The sequence below is a fragment of the Phymastichus coffea genome, unplaced genomic scaffold, assembly GCF_024137745.1.
Source record: "Phymastichus coffea isolate CEN01 unplaced genomic scaffold, Cenicafe_Pcof_1.1 PCOF00172, whole genome shotgun sequence".
NCBI lineage: Eukaryota > Metazoa > Arthropoda > Insecta > Hymenoptera > Eulophidae > Phymastichus > Phymastichus coffea.
Window position 1 is genome coordinate 134 of NW_026706983.1, and position 14,724 is coordinate 14,857.

At 41.5% G+C, this 14,724-nt stretch overlaps 1 protein-coding gene across 2 annotated transcripts; it reads left to right on the forward strand.

Moving 5' to 3' along the window:
• Window positions 1-646: 646 nt before the first annotated feature.
• Window positions 647-11,153, forward strand: LOC131673334 (mediator of RNA polymerase II transcription subunit 13). 2 transcript variants are annotated; one of them, XM_058951235.1, is made up of 17 exons: window positions 647-781; window positions 1,417-1,906; window positions 2,619-2,984; window positions 4,628-4,907; window positions 4,980-5,333; window positions 5,455-5,652; window positions 5,712-6,262; window positions 6,703-7,622; window positions 7,704-8,146; window positions 8,226-8,592; window positions 8,674-9,011; window positions 9,088-9,279; window positions 9,486-9,797; window positions 9,880-10,218; window positions 10,298-10,582; window positions 10,657-10,928; window positions 11,007-11,153. In XM_058951235.1, exons 2-17 carry the CDS (start codon window positions 1,539-1,541, stop codon window positions 11,137-11,139), a joined length of 5,718 nt encoding a protein of 1,905 aa, XP_058807218.1. In that variant the 5' UTR covers window positions 647-781; window positions 1,417-1,538; the 3' UTR covers window positions 11,140-11,153. The 2 variants fall into 2 exon arrangements, with proteins under 2 accessions (XP_058807218.1, XP_058807219.1); XM_058951236.1 differs by lacking the exon at window positions 2,619-2,984 and having other exon boundaries at window positions 9,447-9,797.
• Window positions 11,154-14,724: the final 3,571 nt, after the last annotated feature.

The window sequence follows — 14,724 nt, forward strand, 5'->3', positions numbered from 1 at the left end:
AATGTACGAGAAGGGATGATATCGCCGAAGCGAAAATATCATCGCGGTGGGATTAATGAAATGAATAATGAAGCCTTGTCGAATAATTATGGAACTCGCCGTGAGCGAGTTGGCTGTCGTGTAATCGCAATGATAAATGTGAAATTGGAGTTCGCGCTCGAACTGCCGGCTGAAATCCACAATTAATGTAGGAATTTTAAGAAAGAGAAAAAGCCTTCGCGATTATCAAGGATAATTTTGCGCGTCCGTCCGTCGAGAAAATGGGGAGAAAGCGAGGAAAGAGGGGGCAAGTTCAATGTTTTCTCAGGCAATCCTTTCGCAAGGACAAATTGACTACGCAAAACTGAATGAATCGTGTGCCCGTGCGCATTGCAGAGAGCGAGCAAGGCTCGTGGGAAAGCGGCCTGTCGTACGAATGCAGATCGCTGCTGTTCAAGGCGCTCCATAACCTGATCGAGAGGTGCCTGCTCGCCCGGGACTTCGTGCGTCTCGGCAAGTGGTTCGTACAGCCGTACGACGGCGTGGAGAAGCATCGATGCGCAAGGTACGTTACACTAGGTTCGCTTAAAGAACCAGCCGAACCGACAGAAGCCCGAACTGACGTTAATGCGCTCCTTCGCCGTCGCAAATTGCAGCAGCCACCTGTCGTTCTCGTTCGCGTTCTTCGTGCACGGCGAGAGCACTGTGTGCGCGAGCGTCGACGTAAGGCAACATCCGGCGGTCAGGCATCTGAGCAGGGCTTGCTTGCAGCGTGCGCAGACTTCCCAGTCGCCCGTGAAAGGTGAGTAAAGCGACTCTCTGCCAACTGGCTCGAGCCGAAGAAAATGTGTGGCTGCGTACGATTTCTCGATTAGCGACTCAATGCCAGCTCGCTCGATTGCGCTCCGTGACAGCGAAGGAAAAAAACAGATCGCGTTAACCTCCGTTTATCCTACTTTTCCTTCGAATCCGTCGAGAGAGGCGCGCGCGATACGCTCCGACGGATAGATCGAGGAGAATGAAAGTTTTATCAGAAACGCAATGTTCTGGACGTAACGCAACAGGTGGCTTGAAATATAATTTTGTGAAATATCATTTTGAATCATAGAGGTTGAGAGATTTATGCGTGCACTAATTTACCCCTCCTGTCTCTCTTGTCACACACTCATCTACCTAATTACGCGCCTCGCTCGCCGCTGTGACATTAGCTGCAAAAAAAAAAAGAAAAAAAAAGAAAAAAGAAAAAAGAAAAATCAGAAAAAGTATCTCGGTGCGTAATGAAAAGCGATTACAATTGACATTGTTGAAATGGCGATTAAACTTTATCGTTATTCGACTAAGCGATCGAGATCGCAAAAACTAGCATTTCCACATATTTTTTTCGATTGCAACAATTACATTTACAACCTACTAATCTCGAATTGTCCACTTTCGCAGTGATCCTCGGACCGTATGGCCTTGCAGGAACGCTAACCGGTCAAGTAGCCCGAGTCGATTCTCAACTACTGGACGAATGGAAGCAATTCTATCCGATCAGTAGTTCAGGTCTCGAACCCGGCATGCCGGCATTAGTAGAAGTCTTAGTCGGTGGTGTTCGCATGCGCTATCCATCGTGTTACGTCCTCGTCACGGACATGGACGAAACGTCGACGATAGAGCAACAGCAGCATCATCATCCGCAGCAGCACCAGCATCTTCACCATCACCATCGCCACACGATGGAAATAACGATGCCACTGTCACCACCCGACTCGCCGGCAAGCTACGAGCATCCGTTGTCGATGCAACGTGATCTGGGCCCCGCCACCGAGTTACCCGAGAGGGTATGGGCTGAATGTATCGTTGGTAGTCCCAAGCAAGAGGCTGCGGAATTAGGCTCGTGGAATTTCAACGATCCGAGTATCAAGTCTTCCTGTACTTGCTCCAAGTAAGTGATAGAACAAAACACGAGCGTGTAGGATTCAATGGGGCCACTTTAAGGGTGTGCATGCGATTATTTATACATCTATATACATATTTATACATAGGAGTGTCGTTTATATTATCCTGTCTCTCGACGAACTCAGCTTTTGGTTTTCCTTTTTTCATTAGTTCCTTGTGTTTTATTTTTCATTTTTATTTGCGACTGAATTATTATATTACACACAACGATCAGTAAGCAATTTTTATTCTTTATTTATTCATTTATTTCTTCAACTATACTTTTCTTGACGCGCAACCAGTGTAATGTAGCATGTTCAGAAGGAAGAACGGAGCGATCGATTACTTTTTTTTCTTTTTAATTTGTTTGTTTGTTTGTTTGTTTCGTTTCTATGTAGAGTAGATGTTACCCACAAAAAGACACCGTTGAAAATCGTCATTGGACAATAAAGATTCCTTGATTACGTGTGTTTTTTGCATGAACGTATTACACGAGAGCAGCGTCAGTATATATACGTTATGTACAGTTTTATACTTGTTATGCCCAAAAGTCAACTGTATAAAGTTAAAAAGGAAAGTAAGATAGCGTGAGAGTGTTTGTTGGGGTTGGCAAATGTGTAAGATTCGTGATGAGAGAGAAAGAGAGAGAGAGAGAGAGAGAAAGAAAGAGAGGATTAGAAAGAGAGTGAGCGAGAACCAACCGCGCGGCAAATTTAAAGGAGGCCCGGAGGTCGCGGACGTAAGAGGAAATCAGCACTGGACGGCGAGTCGGCGGCGCACCGCAGTCCTAGTACCTGGAAGAGCAGTACTGGTGGCAGTAGTAGCAGCAACAGCAGCGGTGGTAATGCAGCAAGCAACAACACGAATCTCACAGTCGGTAGCAACACGTCGAGTGCTAGTAATTTGCAAGCGCCGCCACCGTCGAGTGGAAGTCAAAGGGAAAAAAGCGCGAGGAGACCACCGCCTGTGCCTTTTCATCGTAGGTCCACTCTGTTCTGGGATACCACTGCCGTTGCCACCTTTGCCACCGCCGCCACTGCTACCACTGCTAACAATCTCGTTACGCCTTCCGTTAGTGCCCCAAGGTGGGTAATCATGTTGGAAAAGAATCGAGCCGAGTGTATTCATCAAAACGATCAAACAATATTGTTTTTTTTTTATCTATCTCACCGTCATCTTCATGACATTAAAGGCTTGTTGGCGCTGTAGAGGATGGTTTTACTTCTTGGTGATAGAAGGGTAGAAATATTTGTGAGCAACTTTAATTGAAATCTATATTATGCCGATGCTCGGGAATATTTCTATCTCCATGTATATTTTTGACGAATAATGAAATGGGTAAAATAGTTTTCTACTGCGCTACTTTACATATGCTGGCAGATTGTAACAATGGCGGCTCATTAACATCCAAAGATAATGATCGTAAAAGAAAGAAGGATATTATTAATGTAAAGCAAGTATTTCTCATTCGTGGATATGTTAAAATACGAGAATACATCGTTTGCATACCTGTCCGACTGCAGTCGGATGTCGTTTACTTGATTTTTCGTTTCGAATGAGAAATATATCATTTACGTTATTAACACTCCTGCTTTGACAAAAAAAAAGCAAATGGAAATCAACCATCCTGCCCGTCATTTCATCGCTTACCTCACTAAAAAATTATTAAATGGAAAACGAAACATCGCCGCACTGCGTATCTGCTCTCATCCAAACACAAATAATATCTACATGTATATATATTTATGCCGAATATTAATATATATCTAAGTGTGTACATAATCGTTTGTAAGATATCTCGGAAATTACCTAATGTAAGAATGAATAATAAAAGTCGTCACTATCTCTTAACCATCAACGCCGGGATGATTTGATCGACGCTGTGATATTTTTTTCTCTTAACACCATGCGAAGTCATCTTTTAATGCGATATCATCGACGAATGACTTATTAATGTATTAATCTGATGTATATAATCGAGGGTTCACGTTTTTACTTTTTTCCGTTAATCTGCATGCGCTGTTCATTTTTTTTATTTATGCTTTAGAGGTGTGTGTTGGTTGGGTAGCTTTAGATTGTATGTACATGCGATTACACGACAAGTGAGACAGTTTGTTAAGTTAGCATTGTATGTGCATGGGTTTACGCTTTGTCATCATGTTAAAAAAGCGTTGGTCTTTTTTGTTTGTAGATAAGTGTAAAAAGTAAGTATGCAAGGTTGGTTTTTTGTTAAATATGATGTGAAAGGGGGATCGAATCGTCATTTGAAATCTGAAATACAAAATAATTGTTGATGCCTGATTAAAATGACTAAAAGCAATTTACAGGGAGGGGAATTGGTAACAACAAATTATCGTATAAGGTTGTGGATAAGTTTTTTTTTTCAAATGCACAATGAATAATACTGCACTATAAGTAACGATTGTTAGATGTTGATTTTTACCATATAGCCCAAAAAAGAAAATGGTTATTTGAAAGTAATACAATTTTTTTCTCATCATGCTTGGAGATTGAATTACACCTTTTTAACTGATCATCCAATAATAAGCCAAAGCATCAGCTTATTCATGCATTTATCATATTATTCGAAATTAAAAATTCCGATCTACGTGCTGGTACAGGCGAGTAAACTCTTCGACGAAGTGTTTATCGTTTACCTCACCAATCGCACCTACATTCTCGAACGCTGCTTTACAATCACTAACCATCATCAACGTCTCTCCCGCAGAACATCGTCGAACCGTACAGATGCGCCGAAAACACCAGCCGAGGCACCACGAGTAAGTGTCAACGATTGTGGTAGTTTGCCAGTACCATCGGTAGGTTCGCCAGCATCGCCTGCACCCTCGCCATTACCAACACCGCACTCGGAGCCACCGGCGAGTATTCCACCAGTGGATGCAATGCAGCAGTCGAGCGTTGGCCCCGTTAACAGCCCGCAGGTGGGACAGCAGTCCGGAAGTCAGCCGACGAGTAGCGCTGCTCAGTTACCGCTTACTCCCTCGCAGGTGAGACGCGCTGCAATCGGATGTCAAACGATAGCCTTGAACATGTTATCATTGACCGTTGCCTTTTCGTAGGGTCCAAAATCGATTTCGTCAGGTAGCTACGGTAACGCTCAAGCAACCTCGCCAACGCCTCAAGCTCCAGCAGTACAGATGCCGGCACCGCCAAGCTTAAAACGACCGCTGCTGACGACGAAAGATTACGAGGGTGCATTGCTGGAGGATGAACATCAGTTACACTGGCTGTACGATTACTCGACGCAGGAGGCATGGCTTAATCATCCGGTGAAGAGGATGCGCACGTCGCCGCAAGGCCCAACGATTTTGAGGAACGGTAGTTTATATCCACCCACGAGTTGTGCTGGACCCGACAGTCCGCAGGCTCAACAGCCAAGAGTGGAGATTAAGCAGGAGCCTGGCACCAATATTGTGAGTTTTTCTTTCCATTCATCCTAATAGTGATGTTCTCACCGATCGTGCATTAAAGCACGGCTTTCAGTATTTTTAAATGTATTCTGAAGGTTATATCAATCAAAATATGATATTTCAGGGCGATTTCATAGGCGGTAGGCCAGATCCATACGAGTTTGACGCAACCGGCGATGAGAACGGTGTAGACGGACTCAAGAGGCAAAGGGACGAGTCCAAGCCAAGCTCTCTATTTACAAGCGAAGGTCTTCAAGCTTCGATGAAAGACTTAGATCAAATTTTCGATAACTCCGATCCTGATACTTCCAGCGACGAAACTGTAAGCTCAATGGAAATAAATGTTGTTTCTACAATATTCAATTGAACGTACACTTTCAGAATCTCAATCAGCTCCAAGTGCAAACCCCACCAGGTTCGAACAAATCCGGCAACGGTGCTCACGACAGTGCGGACACGCGGTTAGACGGTACGACGTCAACCTCCAATACGCCCAATTCCCAGACCAACACCTGCAACAGCTCGAGTAAACACAGCTCGTCGTCATCGAACTGTGGTAGTCGTGGTGTCAGTATGGTGCGACCTGAAGAATTATCAAAAATGTTCCCAACTCCACCGTCCCTCGAGCATAATCCTGTAGCATCACCTTGCCAACTTAGTGATCCTAGTATCGAACAAACTGACTTGGCTAGTACTCAGAGGCAAATGCAACGGCAAATGCCAGATATTTATCCTAATATGGGTTCACCACCCGAAGAGCCCATCGACGACTGGTCGTATGTCTTTAAACCGCCCACGAGGTGTATGCTTGTTGGTTCGTCCAAGTATGCACCGCTTACTAATCTACCGAGTCAGAGTTTGCCACCTGTTACTTTGCCGCCTCACTGCGTCTATAGGAGTTCGTGGCAGTGCAATGCCAATGCTAATCAAAGGTTAGTTAATTTTGATATGTTACGAAGAAAGACAGTTGCGCATTTTTTAAAAACAAAAAACATGAAGATCAAAATGATTGATCTATGCACGGATTCGATATTGATCGAGAAGAATTCATGGCGATTTTATGATGACTTGTAAAATTTTTAATTCAAATAAATATTCTATCAATATTCACAATTGCATTGAACGCTTACATATTCGTTCCATCTTTTATAGAGACAAACTGTATTTGTAGCTACATGGTTTTTAGAAAATATGAAAAGTTTGTCGACGCGATCAATCTATTTCATAATGTTTTTTTATAAGAACAATTAGAATAGTGCATATAATATGCAAAAAGACGCCTAAGCGTTCAACTAATGAAATACTTCTCCATTTCCTTCCCTCTCTCTCCCCTTTCTCTCTCTCTCTCTCTCTCTCTCTCTCTTGACTCCAGCAACCAAGACAAATCGTCACAGCCAACGCGACCAAACTCAGTCCAACAGCAGCAAGTCCACCATCATCCACAACAACCACAACAACATACGCATCATCAGCAACAATTCCCACCTCAACAGCAGCAGCATCCACAACCATTCCCCCAGCAGCAACAGCAACAACTCCTACCGGCAAGTCCGGCGCAATTACCGTACCGACCAATGCCGAACGTGATGCCACCAGGAGTTCGACCACCGCCACCACCTTACGACCAACCGTCGCCAGCTACATCCACCTCATCCTACCTGAACAAAAATCTCAACAGCATCGAGGCTGATACTCCTGGACCTATGCGTGCGCCCGAGTCCAACTCTCTAGCCGTTAATATATTGTTAGGCGACACAGCTCTCAATATTTTCCGCGATCACAATTTCGACAGTTGCAGTCTTTGCGTTTGTAACGCGGGCCCCAAAGTTGTGGGCAACATCAAGGGTGCTGACGCAGGCACTTATCTGGCTGGCTCGTGGGCTGCCAATAGTAATGTCTTCCAGGACGACGATCAAATAAGATGTAGCTGTGGCTTTAGTTCAGTTGTAAACAGGCGGCTAGCTCACAAGGCAGGCTTGTTCTACGAGGATGAGATGGAAATAACTGGAATAGCCGAAGATCCATCGGAAAAGAAAAAAGCGTCACTTGCGACGATCGCCTGCTGCGATACGAAAAACTTACCCGAAGGTATCGACACTGTACCGTCGCCGGTACTCGAGTTATTACGCGAGCAATGCCTCATCGTCCAAAGCTCGGCAAGCAGCTTATACAGAGCTGCGAGATTGTACGCGGGTAATCGTGCAAAGCCAAGCTCGTTGAGTGTTAACGCATTGGAGTATAGTGACGGCAACGAGCTTACGCTCGCTGCCATCGATCAAGGCAAACTTGACGGTAATAATCTTGTTATATTTATTTATCTTCTTTACATTTGTAACATTTGTTATATTCAATGTGATCTATATGTTTTCATAGGTTTGCCAGTAGACCGTAATCAGAGAGTAAGTGGTGTGCACCGTTGGGTATTCCTTCGAGCGAAAGGTCCGCAATGCAACGGCGACATAGTGCGAGTTATGAAGACGGTGCAACCTTTACTTCAAGAAGCCATCCAACAAAAAGCTACGCGTATGTGGGATGCACCTTACACAGTGCGCATCCTTACGTGGCGTGGCTTTCATAGACTCGCAGGTAGGGACACGAAAGATCGTTGCGAACCGCAGCCTGTTCCTGCACTGGTTGTCGGCTACGACCGAGACTGGCTATCTTTGTCACCGTACGCGCTTAGTTACTGGGAGAAATTGCTGCTGGAACCTTACGCTGGTCCAAGGGACGTGGCTTATGTTGTGTTGGCACCTGATAACGAATGCGTTGTTGGCAAGGTCAAGTCGTTCTTTAGGGAATTGTCCACGACATATGAGGTGAGTCTATCGAAGCTTTACGTCTTATTCCGTGAATTTTTCGAAAAACGTAGTAATTTTGTCGTTGCTTTTTTCGTAGATCTGTCGGTTAGGAAAACACACGCCAATAGCAAAAACGGTGCGTGACGGTATTCTTCGCGTTGGTAAATCTACTGTACAAAAGCTTGTCACAGTCAACGGTAACACCGGTAAGCAGCAGCAACAACAACAGCAACAAGAACAACAAATTGATGAGTGGTTCAAGCTACTCGGTGAGAATCAAATTGGTGAAGGTCTCAGGCTGTACGCGCAGGCATGCAATAATAGGCTAGCACCTTACCTCACGCAAATGATCCAAGAAAGAAGTTTATTCGACATCGGCGACTCGGGTATTTGCGGCAAAAATTCGAGTTCTGTCTCGGAATCTATGCCTGCTACACCTGATGGCACACCAATCAAGACCGACGGTAAGAAACGTTATTCAAAGAAATTATATTTGATATTTGTTCAAATATAATTTAATTTCACGGTTTTTGCTCTCGGTGCAGAAGGCGAGAACGCGCGAAGTGAAACACCATCGGGTGCAACACCAAATGCCAACTCGACTCTGGGCAGTACAACACCAACGACACAAAATGCACAAAATCAATCGTCGTCGCTGACGTCGAGCTCACAACAACAGCAACAATCAACAGTGACAGTATTAGGTCCTGATGAGGAAGAACTTGAATTACCTTCGATCGTTGTTTATCTTGTCGAACCGTTTTCCCTGGGCGGTGCCGATTGTCCTGACAGACGCAGACTCGCTATACTCGCGTTATTAAGAGCGTTTTCCACTGCTGTTAATGGCATGCCGGAGAATGTTAGGGGCAACATCAGTGTACAGGTGAGTTTTCTTCTGTTTTTGTAAGTGTGAGGCATTTTTCGTACGATAAAACATAAATACTTCTTTTATGTTGTAGTTAATTTCGTTAGAAAGTGTGATGGAACTGGGCAGAGTTCGTGAGAGGCGAAAAATTCAAGACGAAATGAGGGCTCTTGCCTTGAACGTGTTCCTGCAGGGTCGGAGGATGCTCTCACACCATACGACCGTCAGAAGTCTGACCGGTTTTGGTACCGCTGCGGCCGCTGATCTTTTTCTTAAGAACAAAGATGTAAGCTTTTCATTTCTTAATTAAATTTTCATTGTCTTAACTTGTTTATGCTTCAAAAGTCAAAAGAAGTTAAGTTCAATCGAACATCCAAACACATAAGTAAACGAAGCTATGCATGATGGCGAATGAAATAAAAAAAATCATCCCGTCTCTGCTGGTGCTTCTAGCAATCCGTTAGTAACACTACTCTTGCACCTGCACATCAGGAACGCAATCGCTCGTCGGTACGTCTGTATGCACCAGCATATGTATTGGCGCCATTACGTTGCAAGAGTGAAGCGCCTGATTCGTTTGGCACTCAAGGACCTGAAGAATGCTCTGTATTGTATCTAAGCTATTGTCTCAGTGAAGATCAAGCTTGGCTACTTGCTGTTGCCACTGACGATCGAGGTGAGATCTTTGAGACTGCCACTATTAACGTCGACATACCCAATCGAAAGAGACGGAAACGTGCATCTGCAAGGAGAGCTGGTTTGCAAAAGCTTATGGACTTCACTCTTGGTGTAATGTCGCAAGGGGTTAGCACAAATTGACTTTCACTCGAATATCTTTAAACGTTAAAAGTTAATTAGCTAACGCTATTTCGTTGCATTCTAACAGGTGTTACCTTGGCGACTAGTAGTAGGTCGCGTAGGTCGTATAGGCCATGGCGAGTTGAAAGGCTGGAGTTGGTTGCTTTCAAAGAAAGCTCTGATGAAGGCATCAAAGCACTTGAAAGAGATTTGCGGTCAGTGCAGTTTACTCTATCCAACAGCGGCACCGTGTGTGTTGAGTGCTTGTCTCGTATCACTTGAACCTGACAGTACGCTTCGATTGATGGCCGATCAATTCACACCCGATGAACGGTTTAGCCAGGTGTCGGTCAACTGTCAACTATCGACACCACAAGATGTCACTTGCACTCATATTCTTGTTTTCCCTACGTCTGCTACCACGCAGGTTGGTCATCTTTACCCGAAACATTAAAACGAAATTACGGAATGGACATTTTTAATTTATACTTTTTACTGGTCTACAGTCGTCCCAAACAGCCTTCCATGAGCAGCAATCGAGTGACCCGGAGTTAGGCGACGATGAGCTCTTCTCCGCGCTACATGATGATTTACCCGAGGGTATGGAAGGTATGGGCGACTTCAATGACATCTTTAACGTGTGGCCCGAGCCTGGCGCTGGTGGCGGTCAAAGTCCAAGTGGTAGTCCTAGAAGACCGGAGGGTTCACCTATTGGTCCTGACGGCCCGGGCTCTGGCATGGGTAATCACGATAGTGCTGGCAGTCCATTCCCCTGCAGTAACACGCCAAGGGTAACTTTCGTATTTGTTTCTTTAAGCAAGTGAGTTAGAAGTAAAAACATAACGTTGATTTTTGAACATGGCAGGCAACAAATGCAGAGCAAGCTGAGGAAGTCGGCACGCTACTCCAACAACCATTGGCTTTGGGTTACTTGGTGTCAACAGCGCCAACCGGTCGAATGCCATCGTGGTTCTGGGCTGCCTGTCCTCACCTCGAAGGCGTCTGTCCGGTTTTCCTTAAAAATGCTCTTCATCTGCATAGCCCCGCCATCCAGCAGAATAGCGATGAGTTTCTGCATCAGCAGAGTGCCGTCACCGTACACGGCCTTGACTCGCAATTCACCACCGATGTGCTCAGGTAAATTGGACTCAAAATACGAGTTAAAAGACTTGCTTCTTATTAATGATTGAATTAATGATTATTGTTTCGCTGTAGATACGTATTAGAGGGTTACAACGCGCTCTCTTGGCTATCGGTAGACGCCAACACGAAGGACCGCCTGTCATGTTTGCCAGTCCATATCCAGGCGTTGATGCAGCTGTACCACGCGACGGCAGCCCTCGTCTGACCCACACCTTTATGGTCTTCAATGTATGCGAGCAACGTCGTCGTCGTCGTATCCGCCGCCGCAACAGCAGCAACTTTGACGAAACTAAAAATTTCTATATGATACGAAAGCTTTATTCACTCTCGTGCGTAATTAGACACAAAACTAACACGGAACGCCTGCTATACATCGTTGTTGTTATGTACTTAACGCTTTCGTTCGAGAGGCTGTAAATATATATTGTGAATGGAACCCACTCGATTAGGCAATCTCTTTGTAAATAATTCGTATGAGCGTTAGTTTTCTTATTAATTCTTTTCGTGTCTTTTTTTAATCTGATTTTTTTAATCATTCGACTTGTATATTTCTTTGTCGTCCCTTCTTTTTTTTTATATACATACAAAGAGTGTTTCGTTTTTTACGTGATATGTGATAAATCCTCTAGGCAGCAGTTGAGCGCTAGGTCTGTGTTTACGACGCTGTTTTATTTTGTAAAAAAATAAATAAAGAAAAAGAAGATTTCGGCGGAAAAATGAATGCAGGCGAGCCGTCAACACACAATGCGATAAACAGAATTACTTCGTGCAGTGAATAAATATAAGCTTTGAGTTATATACGAAGATTAAAAAAAATATAGTTGAATTGAATTATTATTGTATACCGTTATATAAGCGACGACGCCGAGAGAGAAGACGATCAAAGCACAAGTTCCCTTTACACTTTTTCTAACGGATGCAGATCATCGTAGGATTGAAACTACAATTTTGTGTTCTTAGGCAATATTATCGCATATTAATGAAATAATGACCGCATCGTGCGTCCACTGTTAACGGAACGCGATGTTATTATGAAAAAATTATTATTAATGATTATTATTATTAATTATATTAATTAATAGCGATTAAAGAGGGGGTGAATGGATAAACGAGGATATTAAGATAAGAACCTAGATGAAGTATATTATTAAAGAGGCGAATGAACAAAACAAGAAATTGTGTGAGGCGCAAGCGAAAAGGAGCAAATAAATCAACGTTTATTTGCAATTTTTCTGTCGTTAGATAGTTCAATTTTAAATGAAGAAAAAAAAGATTAACAAGAAAGAAAAGTAATACGATAAAAAATTATTATTAAGAGTATTGAGAAATCAGAATCTAGAAGATTATGTATCCAAATGTTTTAATTGTAAATCGAGTTTTTGTACAAAGCTTTTATTATTAATAGCGATGAAGTAATATAAAATGATATTACGTTGTTTTTTAATTTTATAGCAGATATTGTAAGAGGTGGCATCTTCCTCGTCTCTCTCCTGCCCTTTCTTATATATCACTTTATACGCGAAATAAACTCATAAATACCTGTCATGGTGTAGCTGCGATCTACTTTTCATTTTTCAGTTGATTTTTTTTTTCAAAGAAGCCAAATCAAATTGTTTTATCGCGGGTCATCTTGTTATCGCGTTAGTCAGACCCCGCTTATATTTTTCGTTTTCTACATAAAATCCTTCTCGCGAACAGATTTGTATACAATTGTAAAATATCGTTTGCCGTTTAGGTACATGTAAATCATTAGTGCAAGGAGAGAGAAAGAGTTGAGAGTGTTTTTTCCTTCCACCCCGGGCTTTTGAATTGAGAACAAAGTAGGTAAAAAAAGAATAATCGAAACGAGACAGCGGGGCGCGCAATCGACTGCGCGATGAAATTAAAAAAATGAAAAAGTAGCGGTCGGTCGCATAGTACAAAATAATGTCTTGTACATAGGTAATAACCCCTCAAAGTATCCCCCTTGATTGGTTATAATTTTACTCACGGACAACGCCCACCACTCACTCTGTATCTATAGTATTTATTACTTGGATAGTACGTCATTATTGGGATTATTATTACTATTATTATATTAATATTACGAAATACAGTTTTATGTGTATATATAATTATATACCCCATTCTGCATTGACATTGTTGTTTTTTATTTTTTCACATTCTCACATTTTTCAGATTTACATTTTGCTTTCACTTTTTCGTTAATTACATGCTCATCGAGTTATGCGAATATAAATTAATTGAGATTCGTTTTTCTTCCAACAAGGACCAATGCGCGATTTCTAAAAAATCAAACTACTTCATTTTTACATTTTTTATCGAGAGAATAAATAACGAAGATAACATAGTTTACGTAGTTAAAAATTAAATAAGAGAAATAATTTCTTATAGATATATTTAAAAATACGCTTTCGGCCTCCTAATTTTTTTAAACAGTACATAGCTTTTGTAAAATTTGACAACAAATATAAACCACGCCACAGGTCCTTATTTTGTATCGATTTTCTAATTTTATAATAAATAAAAAAAGAGAACGACACATCGCAGATATAACAGTAGTAGATACACACAAAAATGGTGAAAGGATGAAGTGCATAACAAGAGTAGCTTTGCATCATACAAAAAAACAACTGTTTTATCGCTTGTAAATGTATAACTTAACTACATTTTATGATACTATAGTTATATGATTCATTTTATCACTATTAACACGCATAATATTTCCCACATTAAAATCGAGACATTTTTTTGTCAAAAAGATGTTTCGGCGCGCTTGACTAGCATTCCTTTGTTGAGAGAACGTGACGTGTACATGTATATCATTAAAAACTGCGAGATCTAATATTTTCTAACGTAAAAATTATAGTAATTAATTGAAATAAAAAACGGCACACAATTTATGATAGAATATATATTTGTTGGAGACGTTACCGCTTTCGTTTTATTTTTTTATCAGTATAGTTGTGACAATGTTTGAGTCAATAATTCGTCAATATTACTTTTGACTTTCTGCAAAGTTACGCAGCGGAAACAGTTCTTTGTTTTTAATCATGATACAATAGTATATGTTTGTATAGTGATCCATATCGAACTCCTTTTCGCTTAATATCATTTTTCACAATATTAATATCAAATATAGTGATAAATTAAAATGTTAAAAAACAAAAATTATTACTAGGATATATCAGAAATATTTCTGTATGGCAAGAGAATGGAAAAATAAAAGCAGTTTAAAACATACGTTGTACGAGTTTGCAATTTTCTATCAATATATTGTGCATGCTTATCTTTTTTGTGAGTATTCCGAAAATTCGTATGCATTATTTTTTCGTCGACGAGATTGGCGTTTATATTTATGTGTTTTTTTTTAAACAAACTGTATCAAAAGTCTTACTGATAATTTATCGACTCAATATACCAATCATATCTATCACAAACCTAAAGAATCCTTATAAAAAAACTGTTGTGCTTACAAAATAATCACACACGAATCAAATATATAAATAAAAAACACTAAACAATTATATGTATACCATTGTATCTCGATTCCATGACTATGCATTCAATGCAAGCTGTGCAGAATCTATATATGTATCGAATATGGAATGACACGTCGCACAGTGTATTAATGGCACTATGATTGCTTTTTTCTCGCCAAAAAAAGTACGAGTTTAAAGAAGCGTGTACTAAGATTGAGCTTCTTCTAGATTTAAAGATCCGCAGATCGCTAATCTTCAATAAAAACACAATAATCAATGCATCGTCACAGAGACTAGACGCTGTTAAA

What these genes read in the sequence shown, in the direction of transcription:
- LOC131673334 (XM_058951235.1), top strand. Translation starts at nt 1,539, where the DNA reads ATGCCGGCATTAGTAGAAGTCTTAGTCGGTGGTGTTCGCATGCGCTAT. An exon ending in CGATCAAGGCAAACTTGACG is followed by an intron (nt 7,623 to 7,703) that starts GTAATAATCTTG and finishes ATGTTTTCATAG; the next exon opens with GTTTGCCAGTAGACCGTAAT. An exon ending in TTGGTGTAATGTCGCAAGGG is followed by an intron (nt 9,798 to 9,879) that starts GTTAGCACAAAT and finishes GCATTCTAACAG; the next exon opens with GTGTTACCTTGGCGACTAGT.